Source organism: Manis pentadactyla, chromosome 9, assembly GCF_030020395.1.
Source record: "Manis pentadactyla isolate mManPen7 chromosome 9, mManPen7.hap1, whole genome shotgun sequence".
NCBI classification, from domain to species: Eukaryota; Metazoa; Chordata; class Mammalia; order Pholidota; family Manidae; genus Manis; species Manis pentadactyla.
This window is the reverse complement of record NC_080027.1, coordinates 122,944,861-122,966,641: the sequence shown is the minus strand read 5'-3', so window position 1 is coordinate 122,966,641 and position 21,781 is coordinate 122,944,861. Positions and strand designations below refer to the sequence as shown.

Below are 21,781 nucleotides of genomic sequence, written 5' to 3'. Positions count from 1 at the left end.
ACCACTTTCTGTCCTTGGCACTAAGTAAGACTGTTCCTGACACACTAGAACAGCCCGTACCAAGCCGAGGCCCGTCCCTGTCCCTGGGGTCCGTCACCAGCAGGTGGTGCCCCTCCCCTGCTCAGGACAGGCCAGCAGCTCCGGGACACGGAGGCTAAGCGGACACCCGCTTCTCCACCTTCAGGGCATCTGTGGGCTCTGTACTGCCCTCCAGTCCACACTTAATTTCTTTGCACTAAGGCCATGAGACTTGAGTTCCAGCTCAGCTCCAACCACCAAATCACTGTGATCTTCTCATAGGCCTCGGTTTCTTAGCTGTTAAAAAAAAAAAAGATGAGATAAAGGAAGAGAATGCCAGGCTACTAATGTTTGTGCAGAGCATTTTGGTTTACAAAGTGCCTTATCTCACCAAAGTTCACTTTATGCCCATTTTGCAGATGAGAAAAATAAGTCTTAGAGAGGTTAAGTGATCTGCCCAAGTTCACCCTGATGGTGGTCAGGCAGGACTTTCTTGGCAAATCTGTGTTCCTTCAACTTGACCATACTGGAAGATTCTAATATTGTAAATCTAAGATTTTTAGGGCTCACCTTTAAGGAGCAAAGTAATTTTAGGGGGCCACCAGACACATCTGGGCTTTGAGCTATTGCTTGGGTGGGTTACTTGAGCTTTGGTTTTCTCATCTAGAATAATAATTGGTAATATTTACCGAGTGCTTCTTACATGACAAACACCTATATGAATTACTCATTTCACAACAATGCTATGAGGTACTAAAATTATCCCCATTTTACAGATGAAGAAACTGAGAATTGGAGAGGTCAGTAGCAGTGTACTAGGCAAAAAGAAACCAATAGAAATGGAACAAGTGAGAAGGCTCCAGAAGGGAATCTTTGAGATGATAAAATTGAAAGAATACCTGATAGGTCTGAATGTAGGGATGTAGACAATTGACAGAATTTAGAGTTGAATTATAATTTACTTAAAACAAGTGGACAATGACAATTATTAAGTCCAGAAAGAAACAAAAAATTTTGCAGGAAATAAAAAGGTCAGTTGTGAAAAGGATGTAAGTAGTCATAATAAATACCAATTCTGATGTAACCAATATCAAAACATGAGTAAATTGGGAGGCTGGGGTGGACTGGATGGGCATGTGAGAAGGGCCAGTAGAGGTGAAAAAGTGTCTTTCACAGGGTGAAATCCAGAGACGATGCCCAAACCAGGAGGAAGTAGCAATGTGGCATGTTATTTGGAGATATGGAGGTAAATACCAAAGAAACAGCTCAAAAAATTGAAAGTCATCACTTTGGGAGAAGTGAAAGCATGAGGGAAATGTATTTATAAGAAATTTATAGAATGATTTGGCTCCAATTCTGCTATGCACTTGTCTAGCTTTAATGGTGCTTTTTAAAAGAAATAAAAGGAACAGAAATTGTCCAAGTTCAACTGGATATGATGTGGTGGGGGTGCAATTTGAACCCCAGCCGACTGCCTCTAGACCTGACGCCCCACCATTATGAAACACTGCCTGTAAGATGTCTACCTCCTAGCACTGTGCAAAGCAAGGGGATGACATATACAAGACACCCAGCAGCTGACATAAAACAGGTGTTTAAGAAAGGACAAATGGCTTTCTTTATCCCAGAGAGCCAACCACAGCCGGGTACTTCCAGTAAGATGGGAAAGAGGGATTCTGGCCGGGGTCCAGCCCTAAGGGTTCCTGGTGATTTCCTTTAAGTTTTCCGAGTGTCCCTCCAGTGCCTGGGACCAGCCAGAGTCAGTAGTGCCATCTGGATAGGACTCCCCGGTTTCCAGATTCCCCCCTTCAGAGACTTCTCCAGTACTCTGCAGTTGCTCCTGCCTCTCTCCAATGAGGTGGACCAGACACCCCCAGAAGCTCCAGGATGGCTGCTGTGGGGTCATCTCAGGGCTTTGTGGTCAGGCCTTGCTCCAGAAGGGCGTACTATTTCATTCACATCATGCTATTTCATTCACAGGATTGTGGGGAAAAAGGCTGCCAGAATAATACTAAGACAAGATTTTGAGTGACGTCAAACTGGACTTTCTCCAGGATCCCTGACACCTTTGGGCAGCTACGCTTCAGGCCGTGCCATATCCATCTCCCTCCCTTTCCTGTGGCACAGTCTTGCCCAACAGCTGTAACTGTGGGCATCAAGGTGCCTAACTGAAGAACGGTACATTGTCAGTTACCTGGCTGGTTCCATGTATCATTAATAGGCATTCATTCCTTCAGCAAGTATTTATTGAGCACCTACTATGTGCTAGGGCTGGGAAGAGCATTGGGAACGGTATGCATTCCTGCTCTCCCAGAGCTCACAGGCCGGAGGGGAGACAGAGGCGGCAGGTGGGTACAAGCCCAGTGAAGGTAGTGATAGGGCAGCTGCGTGAGTACAGAGAAGGCTTTACATGGCTTGATTGGGACCTCAGAGGGGGGCTGCCAGGGAACTGCGGTTTGGGATGGGGGACGGAACTAGAAGCTTCCAAGCCTGACATTCTGATTTCTCAATCCAGATCTTTCCACTGTTTAAGGTGATAACTGAGTTCAGGTTTCTGCTTGTGCACATTAGCCGGGGCCTAATGCATTCTCCATGTCTGGATCATGCAGTCACCTTTTCATTGTTCCATTGAGGAAACTGAGGCCCACAGATAAGTATCTTGCCCCTCGTCAGAGGGAGAGGCGCAGAGCCGGTACTAACGCTTGGCTCTCCGGCCTCGGGCTCTGGGCTCCTTCCCCCCTGCGTCAAGTCCGGGCCAGGGCCTGAGCGCCCATAGGGAGCCGCGGCCTTTCTCACATCCCCAATTCGGGATCCAACGATTATTCACTCAAAAAACTTGGAGCGTCTTCCCTCAGCAAGTCTCCCCGGGAACACAGGCTGTCTGACCCCAAGAAGTTGCAGCCTGAGGGTGGAGGGGCCTGTACGGGACACACGCGCCATGCCGCTGGGGCTTCAGCCTGCATCCTTCGTGTGCTCGGCGCGCAGAAGGCGCTCAGCGAGCGGAGATGGGCGCTAATTACCAAGTTTAACTCGTCTGCGAACAGGCGGCTGGGTCGGCGCGGAAAGGAAGGAGGGGCCTGTTTCCCGGCCGGGCTCGCGGGCTGCTCCCCGAACGCCGAGCGGGCGCACCCCAGCCTCCTGCGCCCTGGTCCCCGCTCGGCGCGCGGAGGGAGACGCGGGGGCGCGCACGCAGGGCGTCGGGGGCGCGCCGGCCGCCCGGGGGCGCGCACGGGCTGGTCTCTGCCCTAATGCGGCGGCTGGCGGCCAGAGGCGCTGCAGGGGACGCGGGGGAAGCGGCGGCGCCGGCGGCGGACCGCACGGACTGCGCCCGGGGCCGCGGCCGGAGCCCTTGGAGGTAGGCGGGCGCGGACACTGGACAGATGGGGGTGGGGGTAGCACAGGGTTCATGGAAACCCCCCTAGCGACACGCCCTGTTGGCGTCCACTGTCCGGCTCCGTCCTCCGACCCGTTCCCATCCCCCTCCGTCCACGTCCCGTTCCTTGTCCCCTCCACGCCGTCACCTGCCCCGAATCCATCCCGTTCTGCACATGCCTGCACCCCACCCCCATCCAGTTCCCAGCCCCCTGCCCAGCTTTTCAGGCCACGGGCCACATCCCTCCGCATCTGCGTCCGCCCTGTCTGCGCCCTTTCCTCGATGCCTGTCTCACCCACAGCCCTGCCCTTATGCAGAGCTGTTTACCCCCACACCGCACTTTGTATGACCCCATCCCTTCTGTTTTTCCTGCCGCGCACATCAGCTCCCATCCTAGCCTCCCCTGTGCTCTCCCCGCTTTACACAGCCAGCACCCCTATGCCTGCCTCTCCATCAGCACCCTCAGTTTCTGGCCTCCCCACGGCCCCTCCGCACACCCTGTCCCAGCCCCTTCCCAGCTGCCTCTTGGTTCCACCCGCACCACAGTCCCTCTCAGGAACCCCATCTTCTCCCTTTTGGCTGTTAACTGGCCCGCTCCCCCTCACCTGCCCTTCCTGACGCTGTTTGGAGCCGCACGTTTGTACTGAGCCCCCCTTACCTGCCCCGGGGCCCCCCTTCCCTGCTTGGGGAGGCCAGGGCTCTGAGGCCCCATGTCCTTGCTGCTACAGGATCCACTTTAACCCCTTCTGCATGTCTGAGCCTATTCATGGCTAAGGACGGAGGCTGCTGGGGTTAGTAGGCCTCCTTAGCCACCCTCCTCCCCTAGCTGCTCAGGATTGTTTCCTAGAGGGACTGGGGGAGGGGATGCTAAGCGTAGGGGAACTAGGATGGGAAGAGGCAGGGTCCAAGGAAATGGCTGAGTGGCCTCTTTCTGGTCTTGTTCTGAGCTGTGGGATGCAAAGGCCTGGATGAAGAGCGCCACTGGAGGGCTGGAGAATTTGGGATTTCAGAAAGGATTCTTCCTTGGCCTCCAAGTCAGCACTCTGGCCTGGGGAGCTGCTGTGAGTGTGGCCCACAAGCTGGGCGGAGGGAGGGCAGAGTGCTGAATCACCTACACTCTCGTCCCCATGGCAGCCCCTGTCCAGGTTCTGCTCCTGAGCCCTTCCTTCCTTGGTATTTGGCAGTGGAGTGTGTGTGTGTGTGTGTGTGTGTGTGTGTGTGTGTGTGTGTGTGTGCCAGCGATGCCTCCTCCCTCGTTCTTGAGGAGGATGACAGGGCCCCTTTTCTGCCTGTCTGTCTCCCACCAGGGATGAGGCCTGGTATATCTTATCTACCCTTGGAACTGGGGTGAGCCCTGCTGGGCCCCAGTCAAATCTCCAGCAAGGGCAGAATGCAGCTGGAGACATGGTTGGGCAGGAGTTGAATTGTCTGAATGGGGCCAGAGACCAGCAGGTTCAGAACCCACTGAACTTGAGACATAAGGAGAGAAGCCCAGGAAGAATGTGTGTGGAGAGAAGAAGCCTCTGGGGATAGGGGCCATCCCAGCTGTGGGAGAGCGAGGCAGGGGGAAGAAGGAAGACAGAGACCTCGTCTCCGCTCTGGTTTGGGGATGTTTGGACTGGGGGAATTGCACTGCAGGAAGAATGGAAGGAGATTGGTGTTGGGTTCAGCTGCGCATCTAATACATTCTACCTTTTGTCTTTCTCCCCCTCGTCTTTGGATTCAGCTTAAGGTTTTGTGTGTGTGTGTGAGAGAGAAACAGAATAGGGATAACCCAAATGAGGGAAGGGACTCATTCACACTTAGCCCTGCAAATTGTGTTTGCCCTGTGAAGGAGGGAATGGCAGCGCAGTCCCTGACTAGGGGACCTCAGATAAAACCCCGAGGCCTAAATTGGAGGCTAAGGAAAAGCTGCTGACAGGTCCTGTCCCTTCCCTGCAAGGATCCCTCACTTTCAAAATCTGAGTGGTTGGGTGTCAGCTCATGTGTGGCACCTCCAAACAGGACTCGGGCAGTGCCTGGCAAGGCGGGTGTGCAGGTGGGAGACTGGCTATCCTCCGCTTTGTCCCCTTTCTGTTCTCCTCCCTTCCTGAGTGGGGGTGGGGCTGGAAGCTTCCCCTGGCATTTCCTGGATCCGGGAGGAGGCATCACCTGGAGCTGTAGGAGCGAGCTGATTGGATTAAGGTTCTGACGTTGAAATGCTTGATTGGGGCTCAGGTTAAGTGGGAGGCTCTGATAACAATGTATATATTTCCTAGTTTTGTGCAGTGACTCTCACCCCACGTCCCTTGTTTGACATCACAAAGGCTGCATGGAGGTAAACTGAGGCACACAGAGAGAGGAGCCAGCTGCCTGGAGAGCTGGAGCGAGATGAAGCTAGCTCCCTGTGAGCTGCAGGGTGCTTTCCTTCAGGGCTCTTCCCAGCAGGGGCACAGCGAGGAAGTGGCTGATGTCTGGGGGTGGGTGCTGGCCTAGGGTACCTGAAGGGGAGGCGCAGAGGAGGATCCTGTTTCTGCAGTGACTGAGGGACCGAGTTCCAAGGCTCCCGTCACTGTTGTGGCAACTTGTTCTCTTCCGCAGGCTCATCCACACCCATCTAAGAGCTGGGGTATCAGAATCATCAGTTAAGTTGTTAGAAAGATGAATTCTTAGGAGACCAGAAGGGGAGAGGCAGAGGAGTTCAGGCCTCATTTTTTTTGGCCTGGGGAAGGACGGGAGAAAGAAGCGAGGAACTTCAGGCTGGTTACATAATCATTTAACAGGTACCAGTTAAACCCTACAATGTGCTACTCCGTTAGGTGCTGGGATCATAGAGATGAAGACGGAGACAGGGTCTGATCTCAGAACCCCTGGTGTGGTGGAAGCAGGAGATAAGTAACCAGACAAATAGCTTAGATGAGCTTGTGTGAGACCTGCTGGACGAGGATGTTGAACGGCAGCATCTTGCATCCTAAGGGCATCAGCCCCTCTCCTCCCAGCTATGAGGAGGGCTGGGTGACTTACCTGGAGCAGTAGGTCAGGGCCAGCCCTTTAGTTGACCGTGTGGAAAACAGGTAGAGAAGGAGGTGACATGCAAGGTGTATTACCAGGTCCCTGGCTGAGGGGGAAAGAAGGGGATGTTCTTTGTGCAGCTGGACTTTCTGGGTGCTGCTTCAGTCTGGTGGGGGCCACCCACAGGGGGCTCTGGGACAAGATCAGGCCTGCATAACTCTCCCATTCCCGTCTCCTAAGCAGTTGTATTTTAGGGGCCAAGTATGGCCTGGATCTGCTAAGAATGCTTGTGAGTCAGAGCAAAGAGGCCCAGCCTCTGCCCTCGGGAAGCCCCTGTTTGATGGGGAAGGAGCTAGTGCTTGCTCAGGTACATGCTCAGAAACAAGGTGAGCAAGACTATTGCAAGTTCTGATTTGTGTACAAGGCCTTGGAGTTCTGGGGAGGTCAGAGTCAGGTGGGAGCCATCAGAGAAGTCCAGGTGGGGAGGGGAGTTGATGGTGAGCAGGGAAGCCTTTAGAAGTTACGCTCGAGCACAGGTCACCACAGACATCCATAGGTGAACTGGGAAAGTGCCTAGGGATAGAGACAGCCAGCCTCATCTGTCTGAGGAGCCTCCCACTTCCCCACACACATAATTCACGTCATTTCATTAGTGTGTCCTAAGTCTTTGAATATATCCCAGGAACTGTGCTAGGGATGGGCATGTAAGTCAAGTTGGAGAGACAGAAACAAAACAAGTTGAAATTCAGTACAAGGAATGCTGGAACAGAGGTTAGATGAGTCCCTGGCACTGTAGGAGCATGGCTGAGGGGTCACGGTGGGCAGGGGACCTGCAGTGATTGCATCACACTGTTTGCAAAGTCCCCTGCTTTGGCTAGAGCAGCTTGAAGTCAGACTTTGGAGCACTTACTCAGAATGCCGGGCTAGGGCCCAGTTCTCACTCTGGGGCAGATGTTAGAGGCCTTTGATGGCCTTGTCCTTGGAAATGCAGGGGAGGGCTGTGGGAGCTGATGGCTGTGCTGGGTGCTGAGTAGGCACTTTGACAGCTTTGCTGACCGTCAGTGTGCATTGGGCTAGCCAGACAGGACTCTTGAGCCACCCTCCTTTCCTTAGGTCTTGAGGCAAGCTGGGAAAATGAAAGTGGCATAAAAATAGTCATCATTATAGATTGCTTACTGTACACTAGGTACACAACTGGATGCATCATAGGCATCATCTCATTTAATCTGTATAAGGCTTAACCCTACAAAAAGGATTCTTCGAATCCTGGTTTTCCATAAAAGGAAACACCCAGAGACATTATTATTTAAGACTGCAGAACACGGAGTTGAATAGCTACATTTTAAACCTGTATTTGCTTGATGTCAGAGCCCATGTTTCTTTCCTATGCCCTGGCCTGAGGTCCCGCCACCCCAGTGGAAAAGTAAAGAACTGGGATGTTTCGCCCACATGCACAACGCTCTCTAGGAGAATCTGGTAGAAGGGCCCAGTGAGTGGGCACTTTGGAGTACTGACTGTGCCCTTTTAAAGGCTACAGAAACAGAGTTCCTGCTTTAAAATAGGGGAAATAAGATGGAAACATGAAAGTCTCTTGGGAATTATACAAGACAGTATAAGGTGAAGTCCTCAGACCCTGCATGGTACAGTTTCAGGGGAGGGAGTGTGAGGGCTGGAGTCTGGGAGGTGGCCTACATAGTGGAAACGGCTCAGCCTCTGAGGTCAGACAGTTGCTGCAAACCTTGGTTCTTCCACTTCCTAGCTGAGGAGGTACAGTTTCCCCACCTTTAAAATGGGGATATTAATATGATCCTTGCAGAGCTGTTACCAGCATTACATGTAAGAAGGTAGTGAAGGACCCCGCGGTGTACCTGGCTGGTAATTAAATACTCATCCAATGCTGGCTGCTGTTCACAGAAGAGGTGGGAATGGAGCTGAGCCTTGAAGAATTTTTAGAATTTTGGTAGGGAAGGGGAGAGGATCCTATATGAGAGAACCCACCAGGTCCATAAACAAAAAGTGGGTTCATGTTCTCCGGGAAAGAGGTAACCTGCCTCATCCTGCCTGCTCTCACCAGGTTCTTGGAGTAAAATCTTACAGGAAAAGGACATCATCATGAAAAGCATGAGGGGCTGGATGTCTTACTTCTGGCCACATCATTAGCAGAGCTTAGATGGAATGCTTCTCTGTAAAACTTGAAGATTGCTCGGTGTCTTGTCCCAGAAGCCCGCATCTCTAGAATTTGTGTCATTGATGAATTTCCTCTCCTGTCCTTGCTCCCCCAAATGCCATGCCTTGGAGAAATTGGAGCGCCTGGGCTTTGGTGGGGTCACCCCTCAGGCACTATCATCCCCTGGTCACTCCTGCGGGCCTGCCGCTTCCAGGCAGCAGCTGCCTGGGCATCTGCCTCCTTCACCTGCCCCTCCTCTTCCCCTCCTGGGCTGGGCCAGCCCCTCCAGAAAGGCCTCCCTGGTAGCCCCCCTCCCAGCCATTCTGATGCTAATCATGTTGTTAATTTTTCTGAGATGCAGAAAGAAAGCCCCAATCTGTTCTAATGAATTTAATTAGAGAGGGGCTTGGAGGGCTTCAGAACCTCTTACCAGGATCACAATAAACAGAGCTAACGAGATAAACAGCCTGGGATCAGCGACTCAGGGGTAGGAAGAGAGGATTTCTGACTCAGTTCACGACTGAGGATGCCCTGGTGCCTAGAGTTGGAGGAAAGCTGTGTGAGCTCTTGTCTGCCAGGCAGGCACCCCTTAGTTCTGCCCTTGGGTGGCAGGTGAACCTCCAGAGAAGGTCTTAACATTGTCATCATCATCACCAAACATTTATCGAGCACCCGCTGTATGGGTGAGGGGTACCCCACCACCTCCTGGAACATGAGGCTCATGGACCCTGTCTCTGCCCTAAGGAAACAAGACAGCTCTTTTCAAATATAAGAAATATTTGCTAATTCCAGACAGTAAGAATTCCAAATAGCAAATTCCAGGTTAATGGGAGATTACATTGGGCCTGGGTGATCTGGCAAAGCCTCTTGCAAGAAGTCCTAGAGGTGGGTCTTGAGATACCAAGACTTGAAGACTTAATGATCAGAGCAGCCAGAGGAAGAGTAGAAGCAAAGGCAGGAGTGTACAGAGGACCTTTGAGTCATGATGAGTAATGGCACCGCGGGGCTGCTGGGTGTGTGTCTGCCGCAGAATATTGAGGTGTAATTATACATGACCCCGAATGCTTGAGTCTTTCCAAACCTGGTTGACCCCGGGGTCTCCCTGCTTTCCTTCTCTGAGCTCTTTGGATGGCCACCTTGGTGAAAGGCTTAGGACAGGATGGTTCTGGCCTGCGTGCTGAGCTCACCCTCCCGGGTCCGGTTTAGGCCAACTGGGGTGGATTGACCGGATGCTGAGTTTTGTTCTCAGGTCCTGTGACTTCCTGGGATGAGAGTGAATGGCTGGCAGAGTGGTCCCAGGGACTTTTCCCAGCAATGAGGAGTCCTCCCTTCTTCACTGATGCGGGCCGGTTTGCTTTGGCAGTAGCATTTTTTGCAAGTTTTCAACAGAATCTTCCAGTTCTGGGGCCAGTAAGTTTCATAACTTGGTTATATTATTTCATAACTTGTTTCATAACTCTTTATAGTATTAAGAATTCTCTGTGTGTGTATATGTGCATGTGTGTGTGCTGCTGACTGGATTCGGATTCTAGTTCGAACTTTATTTGCAATACAAAAAGTATTAACATTTCTCGACCTTAGTTTCTCCATGTGCAAGAGGGGAAGTCGTGTTATCTTGTGTGTAGATAGCTGAATGCTTTGACAATAGGATTTTGAGCAGGAGGTATTATAACTCACATTTTGACAGGAAGTATAATATTGAGCTGAAATTTTTAGTCAGTTCTCCCCACCTCTTGGAAATTCTTAACCTGAGAGATGAGCCAGAGTTTTATTTTGGGGGCACTAGCAAAGACTATGCCTACTGTTATTTCCCAGAGTCTGGGCTTATGTATAATCAGCAGTGAAGTCAGTACACTGCTGTGAGGTGTTGGTTGACCTATGCATGTGTGTTTATATGAGAGACACTTACAATGCCCATTGTGTCATATTTTCCACCGGTTGGCGGTGACATGTTCTCATTGATGGAAAATGTCTCTGAGGCCACAGGCAATTTTCCTGTGCTGAGGTGGGTGAGGACAGAAGCTAGATCTCTTTCTGATCAATGTCACACACTAGGAATTGGGAGCAAACTGGGGTTCTCTGGCTGACCCAGGCCTGGGCTGTGCGCTGGTTTATTTTCACATACTATTAATTGCGTCTGCAGTGTGCTTTTGAGGCTCACCTCTGTGAGGGGCACACTTCTAGGTGGCAGCTGGTTTTGGGAGAATCGTCAACTCATGGGATGTTAGAGATGGTTTAGTCCAAGATCCTCACTTGACTGATGAAGAAGCTGATACTCAGAGTGATGTGATGTGGCTGCAGGGCTAGTTGCTGGCAGAGGGAAGTTCTTTCATATACTAGACCACCAGAAACTTTAGAAACCACATATGAACCTAGTCGTCGTCCAAGAGGATTCGCCATGAAGTTCCCTAAAGCTTGATCTAAACCAACAGTGCTTTGAGATGTCAGAGAAGAGAGGGAATCAATGGGAAGGTTTTTGAAGAGAAGCAGGGGCTGATTTGGGTCTCTAGGAATAGGTAGGATTTGAATAGGTAGAGGGAAGGAAATGGGCATTTCTGGTGGGGTAAGGGAGCATAAACAAAGGCGTAGAGGAAGGAAGCTGTCCAGGCACTGAACTGGCCAGGGTGGTGTAGCCGGAGGGACTGGCTTGGGGCCAAACTGCAGAGAATCTTGACTGACTGAGCAGTTGGGCCTTTAGTTTGAGCCGGTGAGGAGCATTTGAAGCGCCTTAGCTGAACTTGCTCTTTGCTCTGAAGACAAGGTTGTGGTGGTAGGAGAAGTGAATGGGAAATACCGTCACAGGCACCTCGAGGTATTGGGGATAGTTCCTTCTGGAGTGTTTGGGGGAAACGGAATGCTGGAACTTCTTAGGGGCACTGGAGGGAGCTTGTTGCTGTCCAGGGTGCTGACCCGCCCTCTGAAAGATTTTTCTCTCCAATGATGTCAGGTTAGAAAGTAAAGCCAGGAAATGCTTTGAACCACCCAGAGGGATCTGGAAAACTGTTCTGGCTAGGATTAGGGAGCAGGTGGGCTTTCTGGCGGCAATCTGGTTTACAGCATCTGACTTCACAGCCCCTGTGATGAAAGCAAAAAATATGGATTGGGGGAAACTAGTCACGGTTCTCTTAAGAAGGGGGGACCACGTGTGTGCACATATGCATGCTAAAACAACCCCATTTGTAGCCCTGTAAAGTTTGTCTTGGAGTCTTTGTATTTGCATGAGAATCCCAGCACATTTTTTCATTCACTGTGAAAATTCTCTCCCTCTGCTCGGCATTTCAGAGTACCTAAGACCTCTCTGGTGAACAAGGAGAGAACAACAGAAGGTCCCAGAAGACCCTACTCATTACTTCAAATCGAACATCCAAATGCTCAATATCAGTGTTGTCTGATAGAACTTTCTGTGATGATGGAAATGCCCCATATTTGTGCTGGGCAACATGGTAGCACTAGCCACATGTGGCTGCCTGGGCATTTGAAATATAGCTAGTGTGACTGAGAATTGCATTTTAAATTAAATTAAAATAAAATATCAATGTGTGGCTAGTGGTGACAGTATTGGACTGCCCAACTCTGTAAGTTGACTCTCATCCTTACACCTCTTGACTTCTGAGTGGGGGTGAGTTTGGCACATTGCTGGAGAAAGCCTGATGCTGAACCTGCCCTGAAAGTCTGCCTCCGGCTGTGAGTTTTGCCCTGACCTTCTTATTGTCACAGTGAGAAAAACCATATGTGATACATTACGGTTTTCCTTTCGAAGGCAGAGAGAAGGTGTCTGGGATTCTGGCTGTGGTCCCAGGGACCTGATTCAAGACATTTTTGAGCCTTGAGTGGGCGAGCAATGCTGTGTGCATGGCCCAGGAAACCTGGCTGTGGGATGGGGTGGGCTGTAGGGCTGAATATCTGTGGGCATCTAGCAGAGGGAAGGTCTTGATCCACCTCCCCTTCTAATTCTGGGCATCTTTATGTGCTGTTTACCTGGGAGAGCGGACATGGCTCAGGATGGGAGTATGGGTGAGTGGAGAGGTACCAGAGGGGGGAAAATGCTTAAAAATGCCAGTCAATCAATCAGTAATAATAACCTGTCAAAGACTGGAGTAGAAAATTTCTGTATTAGCACAAGCCAGCACCTGTAGGCCTGCCTAACCTTATGAACATGCTAGAATCTCCTGGGTCTCTGGTCTTAGGCTTACCATGTATAAATCTGATTTCCAGAGTGCATGCTTTTTGAAGGCGTGCCTTACAATTTTTTTGTTTTCCTCCATAGAATCTCAGTGTGCTCATAGTAATCCTTGGTAAGTTCCTGCTTGCGAGTAGCTCTTTGTTAGCCTGGAGCTATGCATTTGATGCCTAGAAGATATGTGCACATGAACACAAATAATATTTATTGAGCCCCTGCTGCATGTAAATCTCTGTATTTGGTACTGTGGACAGTGACAAAGGAGGCACCATGGATGGTTGCTCTCAGGCTAATGAGAGCTCAGAGGCAGGCATGTGTGAAAAATCACACACACACACAACTGATAGACAGAAACAAAGACAGAATTGGTAGCAGCGATACAGAGCTGGGAGTGGAATGCAGAGTGCTGGAGGGTCCAGAGCTCGTGTGTGTCTCCGTCTGGCCATCTCTGGAGGGTTCCCTCCTTCATGAGGCATAGCTGGTACCAGCCCCCTCCATGCCCACAGTGACAGGGCCGCCTTTATGGCTAGTGAGGCAGCTCTCCACGGCTGTGCTGAGGCAGCATTGTCCTGAGCTCACCTCTCCATGATGAAGAGCAACCAGGGACCGGGGAGGGGCCCACGTGGAAGGGGAAGAAACAGGGTCTTGCTCACAGACATCCTTCTGGTCCCTGAAGGGGTTTGTTGGGGCTCCAGGAGCTCTTATACATGGAGCCCCCTGATACAGGCCCAGGTGCAGCTCTGGAGGAGACAAGAGAAGCAGAGCTTGGTGACCTGGCTCCCCACAGTCACCTGAGCCTCCCCACTCTGCCCTCCAGGGCTGTGTGCTGCCTGGTGGCAAGCAGGTGGGCTGCATCTCCCGGCTGGGTCTGGGGATTGGCATCTCTGGTTGATTGACAGGAAGGAGCCTGCCTTTTTCTTTTCCATCCTCCCCATGCACACGAGTTACCCTGGATCTTACTAAAATGCAGAGGCAGAATCAGTAGGTCCAGATTGGACCTACTCTCCTATTCTGCATTTCTGATGAGGTCTCAGGTAGTGCCAGCACTGCCAGTGAGCAAACCACACTGATTGGCAGGGCCCTACAAGTGGGTTCTCAACCTGGCAATATGTTCGCCTCACCTGGAGGGATTTTAAAACAGGCTGATGCTGGGGTCTCCTCTACACCCAGTAAATCACAATCTAAGAGTTGGGTCTAGGTACAGAGAATGTCTGTATTTGATGCCCAGTCCTGCCCTGCGGTGCTTCTCGGTCAGCATGCGGATAGTTGGCTCCGCTAGCTACAGCATGATGCCCACTGCTCCTGTGGATACACCGTCAGCCCGGGGGGGGTCAAAGGATGTGGCTGGAGCAGAGCAGGCCAGTTCTGCCTCTAGAACAGCAAGTCAAAGTGGGCACCCAGTACCTGGAACCATGCTTGGGACCTGGTGAACTTTGAGGAAATACGTGCTGAGTAGGTGATTATTCCAGGATGGGGTAGCAGAAAGGGCATTGGGTCTGGGATCTGAAGACCAGAGGGGTGAGGGATCTAAAGGGAAGACGGCAAGTCATTTAACCTTCCTTAGCTTTAATTTTCTCAGTCATTATTGTGGATAATAATGCCTTCCAGAAAGAGCTATTTAAGTAAGAACAATGTAGGAGAAAGGGTCCTGTAAATGCTAGTGTTGTGAAGGTAAGTGGTTGTGTAAGAATTCATTTTTAAAGTGTGGGGCCAAGCTATCAGTATCCAACCTTGACTGTTGTCCTACTGGACCCTCCCAGGCCCCGCCGTGTCTGCCTCTGTCTCCCGAACAGCATGGGCGCTGAGGGAGGTGCCCACTGACAGGTCACCTACTCTGCATCAGGGACCACGCAAGATGGTCTGTCATCTCATGAATTCATCACGACCCTTAGATTAGACATCATCATCCCCATTATCTTGCAGAAATGGGGCTCAGAATGGGAACCAGCTTGCCCGGAGTAGCACAGCTCTAAGTGGCAGAGCTGGACTGGATCTGATTCCAGAGTCTCCCGGTCTTGGCTTATTACCCAGCAGGCATCTGCGGTTCCAGCACAGGCTGATGGTCCGTTTGTTTGAGTCCCTTCTTGTCTGGGGGTCTTTTGTATTGAGCAAGATCAGAATCTGGGTATCACAGAAACTTGTTTTCTGTAGGGGATGTTAGGGTCTCATGGCGCTGGAGCCTTCTGAGCCATGGCCTGCACCGCACTGCAAAGCCTCAGCTCAGAACCTCCCCCAGGCCCTGAGGCAGGTGCTGGGACGCCTTCCCCATAGAAGAATCACCATGTACCCCCTGGTCCCCTCTCTGCTGGACAGAGTCACTGAACTTAGCTTTCGTCTGTTTTGTCTACATAGGTTTACCTTTCACCTGGATCCTAAAAGAAACGGGAATATAAAAGGGAGGCAATCCCACGAGCCTCTCCTTGTCCAAAGGTGTAATGTCAACAGACGGTGTTCATCACTTGGTGGTCGTGCTCCCATCCTGGGGGGCTGCAGGGGCACCCAGCTTCCTCCAGGAGGCTTAGCACTGAGAGGAGGTCCCCATGTCTGCTCTCCACCTGCCCACCTCTCCAGCTTCAGCAACACTGCCATTATACAAGGGCGCATCCTGGCAGAAGTCAGCGTGGCTAAGCTGTTCAAAACAGAAAGGGGAGGGCTAATCTGCATGGTCTGACCAGTTATGGAGGGATCCGCTAGTCCAGGTGCTTATCTGTCTATACCTGGAAGAGTTCTGTAACTCAGGACCTTGTTGGATACTAGCTGAGACTAACTGAATCCACACTGAGAACTATGTATATAGGAAGCAGGCATGCCTGCACGGGTAGTAGGTAGTACCCATCTCCCCAAGGTGGGCTGTGGGTATACATTTCTGTTGCATCTCACTGAGCCAAGACTAACTCTCTGTTTCATCTGGTCCACATTCATCCTCTTGCTGTGTTCTCATATGGCTGATTTTTCTCTTACAAATTCCACGCAACTCTGTGCTGGAATATTATTTTCCTGTATCAGGGTGGTATTACAACATCCAGAACTTTCTTAAGCTTTGTTTATGAATTGTATAAGGTTTACCTTTAAGTACAGAGGATTTACCCATTGTGTTGCTTCAGTATTTTCTGTGCTAAATCCCCATTTTATATTTTGGCATTTCTCTCTGAGTATCCCTAGGGTTTTCTCTTTCTGAGAACTTCGTTTCCTGTCTCCGGTTCTGCATGGTCAGCATGCTGCTGCTCCCATAGGAATAAAGACTTCCAGTTAGGCCTGGGCTAAAAATGAGTCCCTCATCATCTGGAAGCCTGGCCACCCATGACCGTCTGTGTGACACTATTAGATGCCCCACCTGACTGCAGAGGCCTGGGGGCTCGCTGCTTGACCTTTCATTCCTGTGGACCCGTGCTGCTCCAGCACAGCCTGTCCCGAGGACTTTAGGAAACAGCAGGAGGCCCCCTAGGCCTCTGGGACTTGGATGGGTTTGGCTGGTTGGGCCCCCAGGTCCCTGACTCTGCTCATTGTCCACCTGGTTGCCCTCAGCAGCAGATGGGGGTGGGCATCAAAGTGTTGCCACGCTGCACTGATGGTTGGGGGCCTAAGCGGGATATGCAGGTTAACAGAAAGTCATGGTTAAAGGAGATGGAGCAAAAGACTATGACCACTGTGGGGCTGGGCCCTGCTGGAAGGTTCTGGAAGGCTGCTGTGGGAGTGAGATCAGGGTCTGTCTCAGATGCTTGTCCCATTCTGAGTCAGACTGGGAAAACCCTCTCTGAACCCATCCCATGGGTCCTCTGTATTCGTAAACCTTGAAAAATAAAGAGATAGCTTTTAGATGGCACCCAGGGAGTGAAAGCTGGGGCTCCTCAGAGCAACAACAGTTGGCTTCTAAGCAGGCTGGTGGTAACATCTGGGGTCTACCAGATGCTGTCTACTGGGGACAGACCTAAACAGGCCAAGACTACTAAGTGGTGGCCAAAGATACCCAGCTAGTTTGGGCTGTTTTTGCTCCAGATCTGCTTTCTCCCCTTCCTCCCTCCCCTTGTTTTTCTCAGTTCCTGTAGTGGAACACCCAAGGGCATTCACCTGGTCTTGGAAGTACAAGGTGGTGAGAGAGGAGGGGTCCAGAATCAGACTGCCTGGATTCAGATCTGGCTCTCTAGCCACTAGTTGTGTGATCTTCGGCAAATGACTTAAATCTCCCCTATCGTCTGTGAACTGGGGAGTTAAATAGTGCTTACCCTGCAGGGAGTTGTTAGGACTAAATGAGGTAATGCACATGGACCTCTGCACAGTGCCTGGCGGATCGGAAGTAGCCCAGGAAAGGGAGCAGCTGTTGCTCCTTCCCCGGCTTCTCTTCCTTATAGTAGCTTCTTGTGCCCTGCCTTATTCCAGTACACCTGGCGACGTTCGTGAGCAATCCAGAAATCTTTTTGAACCTCAGGTGCTCAGTCATGGGCTAGGTGCTGTGCAGATTACAGCGGAGAAGAAGAGGTGACCTTGCTTAACTCTAGCTGGGGAAGTGCATCCAGGATCCATGTGTGGCGAAGATAACAACATGAAGTCATCAAGGATAAACACGCGTGGATGGTTCAGACCACAGAGCTCTTGGAGCTTAGAAGACAGAGAAAATACATCTTAATCTGCGGTAGCCTGCAAGCCTCCTCAAGGAGGAGATTGGAGCAGAGCCTTGGAAGAAGGATCTCTTACGCCCTCTGTGCTCCTAGCAAGCTCACTAGGGAGTATCTCCAAAGGGGAGGGGATAGAAATTCACAAGAAATGGACTGTCCAGTTGTCCTCAAGTCCTAATTTCCTAATTTCATGCTTGCCACACACACAAAGAAAAAAAGGTGGTGGGGAGAAAGGGATGACTTCTCTGAGGCCCAGAGATGGTGAGGAAACCAATACATGGTTAATCAGCAAAACAGGCAGATGGGAGATGCCCATCTCAGGCGAGGGAATGAGAGTCCATTTCTCATAATAAGCCATTTCCGTCCCCTTCTCTTGCCTCCTCTGATCTAACTGTACCCTTATCATGCCCTCGCCACTCTGAGGTAATACTCTGAGCTGTTGTATCATTTCCACTGTAGAGATGGGGAAATCAAAGCAGAGAGTTGAGTGACCAGTGGAGGAAGCGGCATGAACCAGGGCCAAGCCCAGGTGTCCACCTCCTGACTCTTGGCCACTGAGTTCCCAGTCTTGCTCTCTCCTGGGCCTTCTCCTGGGGCTCTGGTCTCAGCTAGTGTCTAGCGTAAGCCAGCCCTGGATCCCTAGGTGGGGGATGGAGAGCAAGCCACCCAATGCAAGACTTCTTCCTGTTCAGCAGCTCTGGCCCAGAACATCATGTGACCGTCACCACCCCCTCCCGCCTTTGGCTGGGTTCCAAGTCCTGGTCTCAGCAGCCACGGGACTTGGTGACCAGGCCTGGGAAGAGCCCATTGTCTTTTTGCATCATCACTGGCTGTGGCTGCTGGCTGGCTGGCTTGTTCATTTTTTGTTTTGTGGAGGCTGCCCCGAGCCCTCTATTCAGCCACAGCTGGGCCACTGGCACCTGCTCAGCCCTTGCCCTAGAATGTCTTAGAGTTCTCTGTGGTGCTGAATGGGAGGCCGCTGGCTCTGTGCGTGTGTATCTATGAGAAGAGGAGAAGAAGGGGAGAGGAAGGTGTTAAGCTTCCTGAAATAGTAGAGAACCTCTTCCTCCGATTGGGGCTGGTTCTGGGTTGAGAGAACTCAGGACAGATAATAGGGCTGTTTTTCAGGAGCACATGTGCCTTTCTTCTTGCAAATGTATGTAAATTGACCATGGTTATTAGCCTGACCACCAGCGGGAGGTCAGGAGGTGTGCTGTGGTGAGGGGTTTGGGTGTGGGTGGCCTGTGACCTCCCCTAGCCCTGTACTATCATAGCAGCCGCAGCAGTCCTGCTGAGATGGAGGGTGGGAGGCAGCTACCAGATATGCAGAGCTTGCTGTGTGCTGGGCAGTGTGCTTAAGGCTTTTAGTAGCCATTGTCTCACTCCACACTCCACTTAGGGTTAGGGTTAAAGTTAGGGTTAGCACCTGGTCTTACAGGAAAGTGAAGCTCAGGGACTTCAGTGGCCATTTCCCGAGGTCTCTCAATAATAGTAAGCTGTGCAGTCAGGGTTTCAATTCAGATCCTTCTGATTGCACCTAATAAAGCTCTTAACTTCTGTGCTGCCCTGTGCGCCGAGATCTTTCCCAGCCACACAGTCCACTATAACGCCCCCCTCTACCCTGTGTCCTCTCCTCCTGGAGTGAGCAGACGCCCAGGTCTGAGCGGCTGGTGGACCCTCGGTTATGAGGAAGCCCTTAGTACTCCATGAGGTTCTTAGAAGTCTGAACTTGGGGGGACTTTGGGACTACTTATGTCAAGTCCTTCATTTTGCACAGGAGGAAATGAAACCTTCCCTCCTGCCGCAAAGGACGTCACTGAAAGCTGTGCAGCTGACCTGCTGGCAGAGCCCCCAGTGGGGCCCAGCTTCACAGCCTGTAGCTGGGGTCCCACCCCACCTATTTGTAGACGACCTTTGCTGCCCCCCCACCCACTGGTGCACTTGGATAGTCAGGGGATTGTAGTGGATGGACACTCTCCTGCCCTCCCCTCCCTTTTCTATCCTCTTTCCAGAATTTCCACAAACCCAGTGGTTGTGTGTGGCTCCTCCCTGGCCTGTGTCGGATGCACCTCCATCTCTGTTTGAAGGCAGGCCACATTCTATTTTGCTTCTTTCCCTGTGAACAATGGAGATGAGCCAGGAGTGGCTGTGGAAGTTATTGGGTTTATCTCTTTGTCCCTTTCTGAGGTCAAAGTTCACAGGGTCCCCAGGGGTGGAGGAATTCAGTTACCTTAGTCACAGTTCTGATGTTGGTAAGAACGTGAATGCAAAGGCAGGTGGAGGCCTTGTGAGGTCTTGGGGGCTCACTTCTGGCTCTGCCTTTGTCTTCCCATAAATTGGCTAGAAACCTCCCATTTCCCAGAGGGATGCACTGAGAATCCAAGGGGCCCAGGACCCCCAGGGAAGCCAGGAGGACTCACCCTTTCCTTCTCACCCATCCTCTGTCTGGGGACTAACACTGCCCCGTGGAGGGGTTGGCAGAGACTCACTCAGTGGGTTGGATGCAATCTCTTTTGTCATTACTCTGTTGTAAAGGTTACAGAAGTGAAGCATACACTAAAGTATACAAATCCATACTTCTTATTTCTTAAACATTAAACTTCGAAAAAAACCCACCAACAAAATGCCCAATGACTTGGAATTAACAACTGTTAAGATCGGATGTGTATGTTTTCAGTTGACCTCACTCCGATTTGAGAGTTGCTGCTAGAAACTGGCTGTTTGGGACAGAGAAGATAAGGACAGGGGTCACAGAGGGTCCTTTGCCCCTTCTCACGATGTTCCACTGCTGGTCACAGCTATAGCCTAGCTTCTGATCCTTACCTGCTATTTAGAAACGTTATCGCTCCAGCCCCAACTGTTAATAAGTCAAATCATCAGTGAAAATACCATGCAGGCCATTATTTATTGAACAGCCTGTATTGTTCAAAATACAAAAGTCAGGTTTGACACGGGACAAGAGCCCTGAAGCAGTTGGGGGTAGGCATGTCCTTAGGGACACCAGTTGGCCTGGGTAAATGCCGTGTGTTTGCACACGTCTGAATTGGTGTGTGGCTCCAGCCTGCTTCCCCGGGCTCCACTCTGGGCTTACGAACAAGGCTTAGAGGGCAGGACCACTGAGTGGGAGGATGTGGCCCCATTCTTGGGCTTGTCAGCCTCAACCATTTTTTTTTTTAATTGTAGTAAAATTTAATAGAAAAACATCACATCATATCTAAATGCCCAAGAGGAAAAGGCTTACATAACTTTTAATTTTAAATCACCCCTTATTGTGTATTAAGATTATTTTTTTTTTGATAATTATTTTTTATTGAAGGGTAGTTGACGCACAGTATTACATTACATTAGTTTCAAGTGTACAACACAGTGATAAAACATTTATATACATAATTCTAGGTTCCAGCTATCACCCTACCAAGCTGTTACAATATCTTGACTATATTCCTTATGCTATACATTACATCCCGGTTACTTATTTATTTTACCATTGGAAGTCTGTCCCGTTTTTCTTGTTTTTTTTTTGTGAGGGCATCTCTCATATTTATTGATCAAATGGTTGTTAACGACAATAAAATTCTGTATAGGGGAGTCAGTGCTCAATGCACAATCATTAATCCACCCCAAGCCTAATTTTCGCCAGTCTCCAATCTTCTGAAGCATAACGAACAAGTTCTTACATGGAGAACAAATTCTTACACAGTGAATAAGTTACATGGTGAACAGTGCAAGGGCAGTCATCACAGAAACTTTCGGTTTTGCTCATGCATTATGAACTATAAACAGTCAGTTCAAATATGAATACTCATTTGGTTTTTATACTTGATTTATATGTGGATACCACATTTCTCTCTTTATTATTATTATTTTTAATAAAATGCTGAAGTGGTAGGTAGATACAAGATAAAGGTAGAAAACATAGTTTAGTGTTGTAAGAGAGCAAATGTAGATGATCAGGTGTGTGCCTGTAGACTATGTGTTAATCCAAGCTAGACAAGGGCAATAAAACATCCACGTATGCAGAAGATTTCTCTCAGGACAGGGGGGTGAGGTTCTAAGCCTCACCTCTGTTGATCCCCAATTTCTCACCTGATGACCCCCCTGCGACTGTGCCTGTCTTAGGTTGTTCCTCCCTTGAGGAATCTTACCCGTCTCTGGCTAACCAGTCATCTTCCGGGGCCATACAGGGAGATGTGAAGTTGGTAAGTGAGAGGGAAGCCTTATTGTTTGAAATGGTTAGCTTTTTATTTCTTTGCATATTTATGCCCTGTGGCTTCTATGCCCAGCATTTGTCTTGAGGTATCTTTACCACTTGGAAGAATTATGATACTCGGTAAATTTGATATGAGGCACGAATTCTATTTAAGGGTTGTAATTAGGAAGGAAGAAGAAAAGCTATAGAAGTAGCAGGCGGAAGAAAACATGGGAAGTTTGATTATTTC

At 50.3% G+C, this 21,781-nt stretch overlaps 1 protein-coding gene across 14 annotated transcripts in view; it reads left to right on the top strand.

Moving 5' to 3' along the window:
• Window positions 1-3,232: 3,232 nt before the first annotated feature.
• NFASC (neurofascin) overlaps window positions 3,233-21,781 on the top strand; it is a 167,709-nt gene continuing 149,160 nt past the window's right edge. For 13 of the 14 annotated variants that reach the window (XM_057508076.1, XM_057508074.1, XM_036909702.2 and 10 more), the window contains exon 1: window positions 3,233-3,373. In XM_057508076.1, the coding sequence (XP_057364059.1) occupies window positions 3,267-3,373 (107 nt within the window). In that variant the 5' untranslated portion in view covers window positions 3,233-3,266. The remainder of the gene's footprint in view (window positions 3,374-21,781) is intronic. The other variant, XM_057508078.1, reaches the window with a different exon arrangement.